General features: G+C 52.4%; 1 protein-coding gene across 1 annotated transcript; it reads left to right on the top strand.

The window, feature by feature from the left end:
• Positions 1-1,863: 1,863 nt before the first annotated feature.
• On the top strand, positions 1,864-16,524 carry C25H16orf89 (chromosome 25 C16orf89 homolog). The gene is made up of 8 exons (XM_061401038.1): positions 1,864-2,112; positions 5,717-5,866; positions 6,966-7,116; positions 8,841-8,958; positions 11,274-11,409; positions 12,712-12,816; positions 13,429-13,515; positions 16,172-16,524. Exons 1-8 carry the CDS (start codon positions 1,905-1,907, stop codon positions 16,300-16,302), a joined length of 1,086 nt encoding a protein of 361 aa, XP_061257022.1. The 5' UTR covers positions 1,864-1,904; the 3' UTR covers positions 16,303-16,524.
• The last annotated feature ends 295 nt before the right edge of the window (positions 16,525-16,819 follow it).

The raw sequence follows: 16,819 nt of genomic DNA, 5'->3' as shown, positions 1-16,819 counted from the left end.
CACCTGAGAGGCCCCCTCTTGTTCTTATGATCTAAGAGGTTAAGGACCAGGGGCCCCAGCTGTGACAAACCAGGAGCAAACACCTTGTCCTGGAAGATGAAACCCTGATTGGGGAAGGCGTTGGGATCGTTTCTCTAGGGAGAGAGGAACAAGATGCCGCACCTACCAGACCTGCTTGTCCTGCTCGCCCACTTGGCCGACATCACACGTGGAATTCAATCCTTCCGTAGGTCAAGAGGGTATTGTTTCCCTTCCAGATACAAGGCTGGACCCTGGCGGGATTTCCCAATGGTTACGTGGACTGCGGCGTGAATCCCTGTACCACCCTAGCTGTGAGACAGTGGGTTGTAATAAGTCATTTACCCCCCAGAGCCTCAGACTTTACAGTATAAAAGAGGACAAGTATAGTACCCACGTCAGGAGTTTGTTGCAAGGATTAACAGAGGGGATGATGGTGACAAGCTTCTCCTGGAACAGTTGTGCTCAGTGCCACACCCAAGGGAGCAAATACTGGTTCTTGAGAAATAAAAAAAACTTTATACTCTTTTTTAAGCTTTTTTTGCATGAAGCACAGATACAGGGACCTCCCTGATGGTCCAGTGGCTAAGACTCTGTGTTCCCAATGCAGGGGGCCCAAGTTCAATACCTGGTCAGAGAACTAGAGCCCCCCATGCCGCAGCTGAGAGTTCACATGCAGCAACTAAAGATCCCACGTGCCACAACTAAGACCTGGAACAGCCAAAGAAGTCAATAAATATGTGATGTGCGCGTGCTCAGTGGCTCTGTCGTGTCTGACTCTTTGCAACCCCATGGACTGCAGCACTTCAGGCCTCCCTGTCCTTCATTATCTCCCAGAGTTTGTGCAAACTCATGTCCTTTGAGTCCATGATGCCATCTAACCACCTCATCCTCTGTCACCCTCTTCTCCTCCTGCCTTCAGTCTTTCCCAGCATCAGGGAAAGTCGGCTCTCCAGTGAGTCGGCTCTTCAGGTGGCCAAAGTATTGGAGCTTCAGCTTCTGCATCAGTGCTTCTCATAAATATTCAGGGTTGATTTCCTTTAGGATTGACTGGTTTGATCTCCTTGCAGTCCAAAGAACTCTCAAGAGTCTTCTTCAACACTATAATTGGAAAGCATCAATTCTTCGGCACTCAGCTTTCTTTATGGTCCAACTCTCACATCCATACATGACTACCAGGAAAACCATAGTTTTGACTGTATGAACCCATCACTTTGTCAGCAAAGTGACGTCTCTGCTTTTTAATACACTGTCTAGGTTTGTCAGGGATTCCCAGGTGGCACTAGTGTTAAAGAATCTGGCTGCCAAAGCAGAAGATATAAGAGACCCGGGTTCCATCCCTGGGTGGGGAAGATTCCCTGCAGAAGAAAACAGTAACACACCCCAGTATTCTTCCCTGAAAAATCCCATGTAGCCTGGCGGGCTACAGTTCATGGGGTTGCAAAGAATTGGCTTTCCTTCCAAAGAGCAAACCTCTTTTCATTTCAAACTTATTTCAAACAAAGCAAAATAAAGCCAAACCAACTTTGCAGTTGCTTAATCAGAGATGTAGCCTGTGGGCCTGGAGAGTCAGGGGTGAGAGGAAAGGATGGTTCTTCTCCCAAGCCTGCAGCCAGCTGGCTTCATGTGCAGGGCTGGCCTGACTGTGGGGCTCTGACCCTTGCCTCCCCCACCATACCTCACCCCACCCCCATCCCCACAATCAGTCCCTGGCAGCTGCCCTTTTCCGAACCCTCTGCCCAGGCCATTCCAGGCTACAGGATCAGCCCCGCCTGGCCACTCCTCTACTTCTCCGCGGGTGGAGGGGGAGGAGGCGGGAGGCTGGCGTGTGGGGCGGGCCGGCCCGGGGCTGAAGCACTACAGCAGCCTCTCTCAGAAGACCAGCCATGTCCAGCCCAGGGCTCCGGCTCCTGCTCTTGCTGCTGGCGGCCCCACCACTGCAGCCCTCCTGGCTGCCACTGCCAGACACCCCGGAGGGCAAGGCCACCATCACGGGCTTCATCCTCTCCGCGCTGAACAGAGCCACGTCCTTCCTGAAGAAGAGGCTGCCTGAAATCAACCTGGATGGCGTGGTGGGATTCCGGATGCTGGAAGGTGGGTGCACTGTGGTTGCCCTGGACTGGCCACCGAGAAAGCAGTTCTCAGCCTGTCACCTGCCTGCTCTGCATCCCGGGACCAGCCCACCTTCTGGTCCCCGAACACAATGCTCTGACTATAAGGAAAGAGGGGCAGAGGGTGGCTGGCCCCTTTTAGGGTGTCTAGAGACCCTCTGTGATCAATTAATTTTTTTTTTCAGAAGCAGGAAGGATTCAGAGGCCTCTCAAGAAAAGATTTGGAAATTATTTTCCAGGGAGGAAATGATTCATTTGACAATCCCTCCCTCCTGACATGCCAGGGCTTCCCGATAGCTCAGCAGGTAAAGAATCCACCTGCCAATGCATGGGACACAGGAGATGCAGGTTTAATCCCCGGGTTGGGAAGATCCCCTAGGGTAGGAAGTGGCAACCCACTCCAGTATTCTTGCCTGGAAAATACCGTAGACATAGGACTCTGGCAGGCTACAGTATTTGGGGTCACAACTGGGCTATTAAGCACACCGCCTCCAGACATGCCAGGACCAAGGCTAGCAGAGGGAGTGTGCCCGCCCTGGCTCCCCCTACATCCAGCCAGAGCTGCCTGAAGGCTCCAAGAAACGAGCCAAGTTGTTTGTTCAGCTTTGAGGGATATAAGATCCCCGAGGAGGGGGCTGGAGACAGGCCAAGGCAAACAGGTAGCCACCCCCGACACTCACCAAGGGTTTCAGGGAGCCCCTCCCTGACCCCAGCGACAAATCCCGGGCTCTGGCTGGCCCCACTCCTGTGTCACCCCATCTGTGTTGCCACGGCAACTTTCCACACACCAAGACTCTAGATCCCAGCAGGAGGTGGGGCTCTGGGACCTTCTGCACTGTGTCCTTGCGGCCTCCCCACGCCGCTGACCCCCATCCCCAGGCTGCGTCCTGGAGACCCTCAAGACCCTGGTCCCCTCCCCTCCAGGCCAGGATCAGGGTGGGTCTCCTTCATGTAACCCTGGTCCCGTCTTATAACGCCTCTGTTGTTGTATAGTCACTAAGTCCTGTCCGATTCTTTGTGACCCTATGAACTGCAGCCCACCAGTCTCCTCTCTCCATGGAGTTTCCCAAGTAAAAGTACTGGAGTGGGTTGCCATTTCCTTCTCCAGGGGATCTTCCCCACCAAGGGATCAAACCTGAATCTCTGGTGTCTCCTGCAGTGTCCAATTCTTTGCAACCCTATGGACTGTAGCCCACCAGGCTCCTCTGTCCATGGGATTCTCCAGGCAGGAATACTGAAATGGGTTGCCATTTCCTACTACAGGGGATGTTCCCAACCCAGGGATCAAACCTGCATCTCCTGCATTGGCAGGTGGATTCTTTACCACTAGCACCACCTGGGAAGCCCTATTGCTGCACAAACTGCCCCAGGATTTAGCTGCTTGAAACAACAGTTATCTCCTGGCTTTTGTTCGTCGGGAATCCAGGAGCAGCTTGGCTGTGAGGTTTTGGCTCGGGGTCTCGTGTGAGGTTCCCATCCAGATGGTGGCCAGCACTGTGATCATCTGAAGGCTTCCCAAGTGCTGGCAGAGCTGCCCCATTCACACACAGGCCTGGTGGGTTGGTGCTGGCTGGCGGCCAGAGGCCCCTGTTCCCCACCACGTGGGCTCCTCCAGGGACTGCTTGAGCATCCTCATAGCTCAACAGCTGCTTCACCCAGAGCAAGTGACCCAAGAGAGAGCTGGGCGGAAGCCTCAGTGTCTCTTACAACCTAATGCTGGAAGTCACAGGGGCTTCCCAGGTGGCTCAGTGGTAAAGAATCCACCTGCCAATGCAGGAGACGCCAGAGATGCAGGTTTGATCCCTGGGTCAGGAAGATCCCCTGGAGGAGGGCATGGCAACCCACTCCAGTATTCTTGCCTGAAGATTCCCATGACAGAGGAACCTGGCGAAGAGTCGAAGATGACTGAGTGACTGAGCACACACTTGGAAGTCTCATGTCGCCATTCCCCCAGTTTCATGTTGGTTTCACTGACTGGCCCCATTCCAAGGAGGAGGGGGCCGAAAGGATGGGAAAATGAGCTGGCTACCACAGCCCACCTTCTAAGGATCCTGCCTGCATTCTCAGCCTTCCTGGGAGAGAGAGGGGGGGGTTCACATTCTGGGAGGGGTCCGGTGATAAGAGATTGCCCATCGATCTCCTGGGTCCTTTCTGCTTGGGGCTGGACAGGCAGACACTCACCTAGGAGAGCAAAGGGTCCCTCCACCTGCTTCCAGCTGCCTCAAGGGGGTTCCAGAATGCGGCATCAGCTGCCACACACGCAGGGAGAAACAGGAACAAGCCGAAGGACCTAGGATCACCATGAGGTCAGGTTGGGCTCACCTGGTCTCTCTGATGATCAGCAACCCTCCTGGGACTCTCCATCTACAGGTTCAGCCAAACGATCTAGAACAAGGCTTCAGAACTAGACTGCCTGGTTCAAGTTCAGAGAGGGAGCAGAATTGGGGGAGGGGTGTTACAGAGCCCATCATCCCACCAGACTTGCTCAGCACCCTCCTTAAACCTTGTCCACTCTGCCCCATGCAGTGCCCAACCTGACGGCAGCTGCCCTACCTCATCTCATTTCTCAGCTCTGCACTGAAGCTCCCCCTCACATCTCCTCTCTTTCTGGCTACCCCATGACCTTCTCTTCCAGCCACCCCATCCTCTCCCACCCCTTCTGGGCCACTGCTAGTCCACAGGGCACCTCTGTGAGAATTAGAAAAGGGTACCACCTTTCTCGAGTCACTTGACTGACATCTGCTGGAAAATTGTCTTAAAACATATACAAACCCATGATAGGAATGTGTGTTGCACTTGTGCAGTGTACAACCTGCTCAACTGTACACAGCGGCCCTCCACTCTGCAATCTGAGTCTCTCCCTCATTTTTTCCCTCCTGGACCACAAAGCCTAAGTCTCTATAACAAATAGTAATAGCTAAACGTTATTAAGTGCTTTTTTTTGCACTCTGGACAATGCTAAGTCCTCTATACGCATTAGTGCTAAGTTACTTCAGTCATGTCCAACCCTTTGTCTAACCCCATGGACCTCAGCCCACCAAGCTCCTCTGTCCATGGGACTTTCCAGGCAAGAGTGCCAGAGTGTGTTGCCATTCCCTTCTACAGGAGATCTTCCCAACTCAGAGATTGAACCTGCATCTCTTAACGTGTCCTGCAGTGGCAGGCAGGTTCTTTAGCACTAATGCCATGCATTTGCTCATTTAATCTTTATAACCCCATCTCCAAGAAGTAAGGAATATCATTACTCCCATTTTACAGATGGAGAAAGTGAAGCAGAGAGAAATTAAATGACTTCCTCAGGTCACCCAATGAGAAAGCATTAGAGACAGGATCTGAACCCTGGCCCCCCTCTCCAGAAATCAAGCTCTTAGCCACCACCTTCCCTCACTCTGACCACCACTCCCCGCCCCGCCAGTACCCAGCTGAGCTCCACAGAGGCCTAATTTCCAATAAACTCAGCAAATATTGTCCCCTCAAGAGCTGGAAGAAGCCGAGAGGCTCAGCATGTATTATAACCGGGAGTTTATTTTCCTGTCCATGCGGTTTGTCCAATGTTGGGACGAATGAACTCTGCTTCCCCCTTGCAGTGCAGCTCAGAGGCGTTCAGGAGAAGTGGGCTCTGGACTCCCAGCTGCAGCTGCTCAGCCTGCGTGTGGGCAAGCTGGTGGAGAAGTTGGCTCCTCTCCTCCACGATTCCATCTTCTACCTCAACCTGAGTGACCCCGAGTACCTGAGACGTAAGAGCGTGGGTGGGGTCCCATTTCTTCAGGAGCACACACAGCTCCTGGGGGCATCCACTGAAGACGCCTGGTGCAGCTTCAGTCAGTGTCAGGGAGGCTCTGGGAGGACCTGTAACCATCTGCCCTGGGGGGTGTTCTGTCATCCTTGACTTCAGCTTGAGAGGGCAGGTGGAAGGTAGGGAGCGACTCTCCCTCATTTTTTCAGCTCATGTCCAGGCTTGGGGGCAAAGGATCATCCCAGACCAGAGGAGAGGGAGGGTTGAGATCTAAGAGGTAATCTGACCCTTTGCACGGCAAACATTAACATCTTGCCAGTATCTTTCTTCTCGGCCTAGAATGCAGAGCCTCTGTCTCCTTGTCAGCCTGGAGTCATCCTTCCAAGGGCCCCTTCCCTATAAGCCCTGGCCTGAGTTGTTCCTGGGCGGGGGCGGTGGGGGGTATAAGCCAGCTCCTTGTGTGGTCCAGCCCTGTCTCCCAGGCTCCCTCTCCCAGGTCCAGGAGGGTAGGTGGGGAGATAACTGGCCCTCCCAAGCATCGGCCTGCTTCTCTGTATGTGGGGTGCTCCACCCTCTCCCCTGGAGGAGGAAATGGCAACACATCCCAGTATTCTTGCCCGAGAGATCCCATGGATGAGGAGCCTGGCGGGCTACAGTCCATAGGGTCTCAAAGAGTCGGACACAACTTAGCAACTGAGCATACACCCTCTCCCAGGCCTGGTCCCTAAGACCATCCCAGTCTGGCTCATCCTGAGGTTGGTTCTGTAAGAGCTCCATGTTCTAATAGAACCAAAGGAGGCAACTAACCCTACCTAGATATCTCAAGCTTCCATGGGGTGCAGTAGATTTACTCAGAGCCTGCCCCAACATGGTTCCTAGTGATTAAAAAAAAAATTCACATAAAAAGATTTTGGAATATTTCAAATGCAGTGCTCAACCCTCAGGTAATGCTCAGAGCCCTGAAGGCACCCAAGTGCAGTCAGGGCTGCCAGGGGAGGGACAGCCAGTTCCTGGGCTCAGAACCACAGGAGCCTGGGGGGTGGTAAATCATGGAATGGCTCACTGCTCCTGTGTCTTCCCCCACTCCCGCCTCTCTACAGAGTTCCAGCTGACCATCGAACCTGGGTTTTGGAAGCTTCCACATGCCTGGACCCGCACCAAGTCCTCCATGGTCTACCCCACTTTTGAGCAGGAGGACTCCTTCTCAGAGGAGCTCAGTGACTTGTGCCTGGTACAGCTGCTGGGAACCGGGTGGGTCCCCTGGACCTGCCTCACTTCCTGAGGACCCCAAAGTGCCTGCCTTCCGCCAGTCCTCTGGTCCCACTTGCTTCCCAAAGTCCCAGTGCTGTGCTGTGCCAAGTCACTTCAGTCATGTCCAACTCTTTGTGACCCTATGGACCATAGCCCACCAGGCTCCTCTGTCCATGGGATTCTCCAGGCAAGAACACTGGAGTGGATTGCCATGCCCTGCTCCAGGGGATTTTCCTGACCCAGGGATCAAACTTGCATCTCATGTTTTCTGCATTAACAGGCGGGTTCTTTACCATTAGTGCCACCTGGGAAGCCCCCAAAACCCCAGGGGTTTTGGGCAAAACTAGGTGCCAGCTCCCCTGAGAGCTGTTCCTTGTCCCACCCTCATCTCTGAGTCAGCCCCCACCTCCATCCAAGGCTTCCAGACACCCATCTCCATGCCCTGCACCTCCCAACTGACTAGTCTCCCCATACCAGAGGGATCTTTCCAGAAAGCACATCTGATCACCCCACCCCAGTGTGAAGCTTCCTTGGTCTCAGGTAAAGCCTCAACTCCTCTGCCCTCCCCTGGTGGCTCAGATGGTAAAGAATCTGCCTGCAATGCAGGAGACCCAGGTTCACTCCCTAGGCTGGGAAGATCCCCTGGAGGAGGAAATGGCAACCCACTCCAGTATTCTTGCCTGGAGAATCCCACAGACAGAGGAGCCTGGTGGGCTACAGTCCATGGGGGTCGCAGAGAATTGGACACGACTGAGCAACTAGCACTTCCTCTGCCCTCCCAGGTCCCCAGGGTCCTCTGGTCAAGCCCCTGGGGCCTCTTTTCAGACCCTCAGATGCACCTGTTCCCTCCCACTGCAGGCCTTTGCCCATGCCCAGAAGTCGCCTCTGTGGGATCTCTTCCCCTCCTCACTGCCTCACCCCAGCCCCTGTGCTTAAGTAACTGCTCACACGTTAGGCCAGCTCCAGCATCCTGCTTCCAGAATCTTCCCTGACCCGTAGCAGGAAGGTGACCTCCCACGGCAGACCAGTTCTCCTAGCCAGGTGCAGTTCACGCTTGTTTTATGGTTCTGCAGAACAAATGTGAACTGCATCCGGCTAAGAGAACAGGTTCCAAAAAGCAGGACAGGGCTGTAAGTTCCAGAAAGAAGGACCCAGCCTTGTTGAGCTCACCATTTTGTCCTGCTGTGCAAAAGGCTTGGAGGAAACCCTCCAGGGCTAGCCCTAGGTGCAGGGACCCATGGAACCCATGAGCAGAAGAGGCAGCAGGTGCCTGGGCCCCTGCTGTCTCAGCATCCTTCAGAAAGGTGTTTGGGCCAGGACACGGTTGGGCTTGCAGAGTGGCTCTGCTACAATGAGGGACCTGCCCCTTCCCTTCTATGGCGCAGGCCTGGCACAGGGGATGTGGGGGACAGGCCGGGCCCAGAGATCTGCTGTTTAGGGCAATTCTGGGAAAGATGGTACTGGGGAGTCCCACGGAGAAATGGGATGTCACAGCCCCTGGTGGCTCCCCTCAACCCAGAACAGCTCCAGCGTCACCTCCTTGTGCCAGAGAGACTGATTCAGCTGGTCCAGAAAAGGACACGTGTTTTTATCTGGCTCAGCTGCGAGCCTGGACCCTGCTGGGGGCTGTAGTAACTAGAGGGGGAATCAGGACCTGGGAAGGCTCCAGACCCCCAGGCTTGATTCAGGACGCTCTTAACAGCCTGGAACCACTTCTCCCGCAGGACAAACAGCAGCCAGCCCTGCCGGCTCTCCAATTTCTGCAGGAGTCTCATGACCAGGCCCGGCTGCTCTGGCTACTGCCTGTCCCACCAGCTACTCTTCTTCCTCTCAGCCAGAATGGTAAGTGCCCGGTGTAGGCCCAGCCATAGCTGGAGAAGGGGGGAAAATGACCAGAAGGCGCTCTTGACAGTGTGGTTTTGCACATTCACGCCAAGAAAATAAGTGGGTTTTAAACCTGTGCTTCAGACCTCAGGAGTGGGAAATTGCATGCCACTCATCGGCCGTGAAATCCAACCAAACTGGTGGCGAGGTTGGGGGTGGTAGTGTTGAGGTTCTGTTGGACAAAGAGCTTTGCTTGCTGAACTGGATCACAGGGCATCAACGAACCAGAGAAGGGCTGGGAGAGGAGCCGCAGAAGTAACTCAGTAAACAACAGATGGAAAAGGTCTTAGAACAAAGTCAGTCACTAGCTGCTTCCAGAAAACCAGGCCAAGACCAAAAGAGACCCACCATCACCTCCCTGTGCCTAACACTCTTTCAACCCCAAGCACTCAGATTTTTTCTAAATACTCATTTTATTTTATTTTGGCCTCATCACATGACTTGCAGGATCTCAGTTCCCTGACCAGGGACTGAGCCAAGGTCACAGCAGTGAAATCACAGAATCCTAACCACTAGACTGCCAGGAAACTCTTGCTAAATACTCATTTTAAACATATATTTATTTATATACAAAACAGAGCTTGCTATCTCTATTCAAAAATGTTACTCAATGCCCAGAAATTCTTAATCAAGAAAGGACTTGTTGATTTTAATAGATTTTTTAATTATTATTTATTTGCAAATTGTCACAGCCCAGTGTTTTTGTAAATACAATAAAAGCCAAATTACAAGGAAAATTGTTGTGATTATTAGATTCAGCAGATAGAAAATTAGTCGGACATATTGCTATAGCAGTTTTTAAAGCCTGTTCTCATCACCTGTCCTTTTCTCCATGTGGTAAGATCAATCTGCAGTCCAGGCTCTTTTTTTTTTTTAATTGGAGGATAATTGCTTTACAATGTTGTGTTGGTTTCTGCTGTACAATAACATAAATATATATATATATATATATATATATATGTCCCCTCCCTCTTGAGCCTTCCTCCCCTCCCCCATCCCACCCCTCTCGGTCATCACAAAGTACCAGACTGGGCTCCCTGTGGCATATATCAGCTTCCTACTAGCTATTTATTTTACGCACGATAGCACATATATGTAAATGCTCCTTTCTCAGTTTGTCCCACCCTCTCCTTCCCCAGCTGAGTACACAAGTCCGTTCTCTATGTCTGCATCTCTATTCCTGCCTTGCGAACAGGTTGATCAGTGTTATTTTTCTAGATTCCATATGTATACATTAATATATGATATTTGTTTTTCTCTGACTTACTTCACTCTGTATAACAGGCTCTAGGTTCATCCACCTCACTACAACTGACTCACGTTCGTTCCCTTTTTATGGCTGAGTAATATTCCATTGTATATTTTTACCACACCTTCTTCACCCATTCATCTGTCAATGGACGCCTAGGTTGCTTCCATATCCTGGCTATTGTAAATAGTGCTACAGTGAATGCTGGGGCACATGTGCGTTTTTTGGATTGTGGGTTTCTCAAGGTGTATGACCAAGTAGCGGGATTGCTGGGCCATATGGTAGTTTTTTCCTTTGTGAAGCACTGTAGCTGCCTGCTACAGCGTGGTTAGGCTGTAATCAGCTTGCAGTGACAGCGGCTAACAGCTTTAGAGAGCCCCCTGGTGTCCGGCACTCCCACCCACGCCGGCGCCCCTCTGGTGCAGCACCCAGAGGCATCACTTTCTTCTCCCCATGAAGACCCTTGAGGCTCATGATAGGTTAACTTAGGTGGTAGAGGTCGCACAGTTCCTAAGTGGCTGAGCCAGGACTTGAACCCAGCTCTCTCCGTCCCCCAGTGACTAAGCCTCCCATGGCTGGGAGCACAGATGGGGAAGAAATTTGGGGGAAAAGGAGAAAGATCTGCTGTCAAAGGCTGCTGTGGCTGCTGCTAAGTCGCTTCAGTCGTGTCCGACTCTGTGCAATCCCATAGACGGCAGCTCACCAGGCTCCCTCATCTCTGGGATTCTCCAGGCAAGAACACTGGAGTGGGTTTCCATTTCCTTCTCCAATGCATGAAAGTGAAAAGTGAAAGTAAAGTCATTCAGTCGTATCCAACTCTTAGCGACCCCATGGACTGCAGCCCACCAGGCTCCTCCATCCATGAGGATTTTCCAGGCAAGAGTACTGGAGTGGGGTGCCATTGCCTTCTCCAGCTGTCAAGGCAGCCACTTGCAAAACCATTTCAGAATAGCAGGTGTTTCCCTGTAACAGAGAGTGCATCTGCCGCCCACTCTCTGACTTGTCTCTCTGTTTGTTCCCCCAGAGGGGGTGCACCAAAGGGCTGTTCCGCCAGAGCCAGCGCTACATGAACGTCTTCTGCGCCAACATGATGGACCTGAACCGGAGAGCCGATGCCATCGGATATGCCTACCCGACCCGGGATATCTTCATGGAAAACAGTGGGCCCCACATTCTACTCTAGGAACAGAGCTGCAGGGTGTCCCTGATTTCAGGCAAACACACACACACACACAACACAGAGTAGGGCTGCCAGGCTTAGCAAATGAAAATACAGGATACACGGGCAAATCTGAACTTCAGATAAACAATGAATGTATTCTTAGTATATCCCCAACATTGCATGGGCTATCCTTAACTTTTTTTTTAATTCATCATTTTTTTGAAACTCAAATTTAAGTGCACATTCTGTATTTTTTCTGCCACTGTTTTGACTGCTTCCTGCCCCCAAAAGCTGACCCAGTGGTGGAGCTCTGGACAGACTGACCAACTAGGTGACTGGCAAACAGACCCTTAAAGCCTGAGAGAGGAGACTGAAAGAGGAATACCTGGTGGCTGCTCCTTTGCTTGGGTGTCCAGGCCCCCGTACTGACCCTGACTCTTGAGCAGCCCTGACCGAGGCCCTAAGTGGAAGCAGGACTTGGGTCTAGGGGCCCCTGCTCACTAAGGCAGGCCCTCAGGGCTGCCTCCTTCCAGCCACTGTGGGGTTTGTTTGTTTTTGTTTTATGGCTGCACTGGGTCTTCATTGATTTTTTTTTTTTTTTTTGGCAAGGGCTTTCTCTAATTGCAGTCAGCTAGGGATACTCTTCCGGAGAAGGCAATGGCAAGCCACTCCAGTACTCTTGCCTAGAAAATCCCATGGATGAAGGAGCCTGGTGGGCTACAGTCCATGGGGTCGCTATGAGTCGGACACGACTGAGCGACTTCACTTTCACTTTTCACTTTCACACAATGGAGAAGGAAATGGCAACCCACTCCAGTGTTCTTGCCTGGAGAATCCCAGGGATGGCAGAGCCTGGTGGGCTGCCGTCTATGGGGTCGCACAGAGTCGGACACGACTGAAGTGACTTAGCAGCAGCAGCAGCAGCAGGAATACTCTTCACTGCAGTTTGCAGGCTTCTTATTGCAGTGGCTTCTCTTGTTGCAGAGCACAAGCTCTAGGGATGAGCTTCAGTAGTTGCAGCTTGCAGGCCCTCAAGCTCAGGCTCAGCAGTTGTGGCACATGGGCTTGGTTACTCTGAGGCACGTGGAATCTTCCTGGACCAGGGATCGAACTGGTGTCCCCTGCATTGGCAGGCGGACTCCAAACCACTGCACCACCAGGGAAGTCCCAGCCACAGTGTTGACTGTCAACCTCCTGGTGCTGCTTCTCTCTAGCAGATGGTACCATGGTGGCCTTGGGGAGGGGGAATAGGTGGGCCTGGGGGGCAGGCCTGCAGAGGGTCCCCTGTCTTTGTTTCCAGTCGTGTTCTGTGGGATGAGTGGCTTCTCTGACTTCTACAAGCTCCGGTGGCTGCAGGCCATTCTCAGCTGGCAGAAGCCGCAGGAAGGATGCTTTGGGGAGCCAGGTGAGCTGCACTTCCTCCCTGTCTGGGAGCAGGGGTGGGGCGGGGAGGTGCTGGGCTTCTAGGCCAGGTGGGGAAAGGATGCAGTGGTGTTAGGGATGTGGAGAGAGACGTGCACCATGCGTGTCCACACACACACGTGCACACAGATACACACAGGTGTTGGGGATGTGGCAGCAGATCAGTGCTTGCGGAAACTTCCGGTAGTGCCTCCAGATTCAGGAGACCTGTGTTGCTTGAGGTGTTGTGAAGAGGAGGGGGCTTAGCCAGTAGTTATTTCAGTGTTTATTTATTTAGCTGCACCTGGTCTTATTTGCCACACATGGGATCTTAAGTTGCAGTACCCAGGATCTTTTTTTTAAGTTGTGGCAGATGGGACCTAGTTCCCTGACCAGGGATGGAACCCAGGCCCCCTGCATTGGGAGCTCGGAGTCTTAGCCACTGGACCACCAGGAAAGTCCTAGCCAGTAACGTTTAAAAATCCATTGACTCATTGTACACCAGAAACTAACACAACATTGGAAAGCAATTATACCCCAATTGAAAAAAAGAAAAACAGAAATACAAAAAAAAAAAAATCCATCTTGAGAAGTTCACCTTCTACTCTTCTCCCAGCTGCTGAAGATGAAGAATTACCTAAAGCCATTCAGTACCAACAGCATTTTTTGAGAAGAGTGAAGAGGCGAGAGAAACAGTTTGCAGGTAATGAAAACACCCAAGGGACCTTCTTGTCAAGATGCCCTAGGAAAGATACACACAGCTCACACTCCAGGAAAACAGGCCCCCAGCACCACCGAGGGGCCGGACTGGAGGGTCTTTGTGTTTAGGAGCTGAAGGGAAGGGTAGGAATCAATGATGCCCTCCTCTTTGAAAGTGGGGAGTCCAGAGATGCTGTCTCCAGTGATGGGAATGTAAAAGAGATGTTTAAGTGTATTTTACACTGAACATCACAGAGGTAACCCCTCTTGGTCAAAGTCTAATCAGGAAAACAGAACCTGAATTGGGAACTTCAGCAGAGGGAATTGAATACGGGAAACTCATCTCAGAGGTGCTGCAAGAGCTGAAAACAGAAAAAGTCAGAGAACACAGAGGTTAGCCACTGCAGGACGCCCCCGTCCTCTCTGGATGCAGAGCTGGAGGGACCGTGGGAGGAGCAAAGCCTGTGGAGGCTGGATGCAGAGGAGATGGGGCAGGGGGCAGGGGGAGAGACACCTGGCTTCTCCCCTCATCCCACCTGTGCCTGCCTGTGGTGGGCAAGGCAGTCTGGTAAACGTATTGAATAGTTTGGAGGGGTTGGTGCACTGGGATTTGGAGCAAAGAAGGGCGTAAGGGGGATCTTTGACCCAGTGGACAGGTGACAAGCACAGTCCTGGTGGCCATGTGTCCTGGTGTTCCCAGTTTACACCTGCCATCCTGGAGCCCTTTTATTTATTTTTTGGCTGTGCCACATGGCTTATGGGATCTTAGTTTCCTGACCAGGGATCTAACCAGGGTTCCTATCATTGAAAGCCTAGAGTCCTAACCACTGGACCTCCAGAGAATTTCCCTGGAGCCATTATGAACAGTGCCCCCTTCCCTGCCAAATGTGTCCTAGTTGAGATGAGTTCGCTATGTAGTCAGTCCATCAATGTAGAGAAAGAGAGAACACGCTATGACTATTAATGCATTCCAGGTGGTGCTAGTGGTAAAGAACCTGCCTGCCAATTCAGGAGACAGAAGAGATGCACGTTCGATCCCTGGGTCAGGAAGATCCCTGAATGAGGGCATGACAAGCCACTCTAGTGTGCTTGCCTGGAGAATCCCATGGACAGAGGAGCCTTGTGGACTACAGCCCATAGGCTCGCAAGAGTCGGACATGACTGAAGCCACTTAGCACAAAAAAAGATTTCTTTTATAATTATTAATAAAAATTAAAATAATTACAAGGCAAGAGCAGGAAGGGAGGTGAGCTGGCCAGCACAGAGATGTCCAGCACACACTGGGGAATGATTCCAACAACTAAACATCTCACCAGGAACCCCACCACGGCTTCATCATCTACCTGCAAGTGACAGGAGAGTGACGACGGGTTTGTTTTGTAGCTGCCACCAAAGGCTGGGCAGGGAGAAGGGGGAGGGGGAAGAGTTCTCAGGAGACTTCCAGGGCCCCCTGCCTTGGCAAGGTCTGCCTGACCCAGGGGCTGGGGCTGCCTGTAGCCAGCGGTAGAAGACCCACTGTGCACTTCTGGAGAGCTGGTTGCTCCCTCGAGACTGACAGCTAGACACTAGGACCGCCCTGAGGGCTGGAGAGGGAGCTGCAGAAATCCTACAGCCTGAGGTCCTTCCTGGGGCCCCTGAAGGTTGACCAGCAGCCCGGGAAGCTGGGAGAGGCGTGTTCCTTCTTTCATTTATGACATGCACACCTGTTGACTAAGGGCACCAGATTTGAAGTCAGACTGTCTGGGTTCAAATCAGCTTCTGCCTTTCTTTGCTGTAGGAGTTGCTCAATCTCTCTGAGCCTCAGTTTCCTCATCTGTAAAATGGGAACCAAGCAGTGCCTCATTCATAGGGGACTTGGGGGGTCAATTTCAGATCATCATGCAACGTGCTTCCCACGACATTTGTCCTATGAAGGTCGCCAGTAAGCATGGATTGCCAGGCTTAGTAATTAGGCTCCCTGAAGTCTGCATCCTCTCTCCCTCAGAGGGGCCTTCCCTTCTCCAGAGGAAAGTAAAGTCATGGCTGCCTTCAACCTGCTCAGAGACTAAAGGTGGACAGCTCATTTTGAGCTCAGAGGACTCATAATAAGAGGTCATTATAAATAATGTCAAAGGAGCTCCTGGCCCAGGTTGCTGTTTGGACAAACATGGGAATGGGTAGGCCCCAGGCAGGACTGAGGGAGGCTGTCAAGTAGAAGAAATGAGCTATAGTCTCCAGGGTTGAGATTTCAGCTCTGCTCCCAGACTCTCTGTTTCCGCATCTGTGAAATGGAGCCATAGGGTGCTGTTCTAGAAGGTCTCATGCAGGTCCTGAGCATAGGGGAAGGTGGAAAGAACTGGACCAGGATGTGGCCTCCAGGAAGGGGCTCTGGAGCGTGAATCACAACATAGAGTCACCCCTGCCCATGTAAGGAAGTCTTTCAGATAAGACATAACCTCCCAGATGAGGTTCCAACTGGCTGAAGACATTTCTTCCCAGAGGGGAGACTTTAGCAGCCAACATTTATGGAGATTGGCAGGTGGGTGCCCAGCCCTGCAAGGGGGATCTGGGGACACCAGGCTGGCCAGCAGAATATCTGAGAAGTTCTCACAGTGGAGCAGTGGCTGCCTGCTGCGCCCCCCTCCCAGGACTCACAACAGGACCTCTGTCTGTCTCCCCAGACGGCTGCTCCTCCCACAACACAGCCATGGCTGTTGCAGCCCTGGGTGGCTTCCTCTACATCCTGGCGGAATACCCCCCAGCAGAGGGAAAGCTGCGGCCACCCACAATGACACCACCCAACGGCCACTGACACAGTTCCACGCCTGCCACCACCAGGAAGATGAAGCCCAGACCTTTAGTCCATCATATTCTTAAGTCCTGGGGTGCAGGTCGCATCCTGAGGCAGAAGCAGCTGAAGCAAAGAACCCAGGGTCATCGCTGTCCCCCTCACCCCCGGGGATCTGGGCCAGGGAGGTGGGGCCGGGATGGACCCAGGTGTGGGAGCAGATGAATAAACGTAGAGTGCAGCTGAGTGGGGTGTTGGGTCTTGGTTCTCAGCCTTTCAGACTTCTAGGGCTCCAATTCGGACACAACTGAAGTGACTAGCACACACGCGCATTACACTTATAACAACTTGGCAATGGAATGACAAACACCTAAGTGGGGAGAAAAGTAAAAGTCAGAAACTTGCCAAAGACTGCCTGCCACCTGCAACTCCTGGTTGATTGAGAACAGAGGATTTCCGGGAAGTTGACAGCAGACCAACTTGTTTGCTGATGAGTTTTTGGCACCTGAACACTTGTGCTGGCTCCTGTGTGGCTTGTGCA

This window comes from Bos javanicus, chromosome 25 (assembly GCF_032452875.1).
Source record: "Bos javanicus breed banteng chromosome 25, ARS-OSU_banteng_1.0, whole genome shotgun sequence".
Classification (NCBI taxonomy): domain Eukaryota; kingdom Metazoa; phylum Chordata; class Mammalia; order Artiodactyla; family Bovidae; genus Bos; species Bos javanicus.
This window is presented reverse-complemented; position numbering and strand designations above follow the sequence as displayed.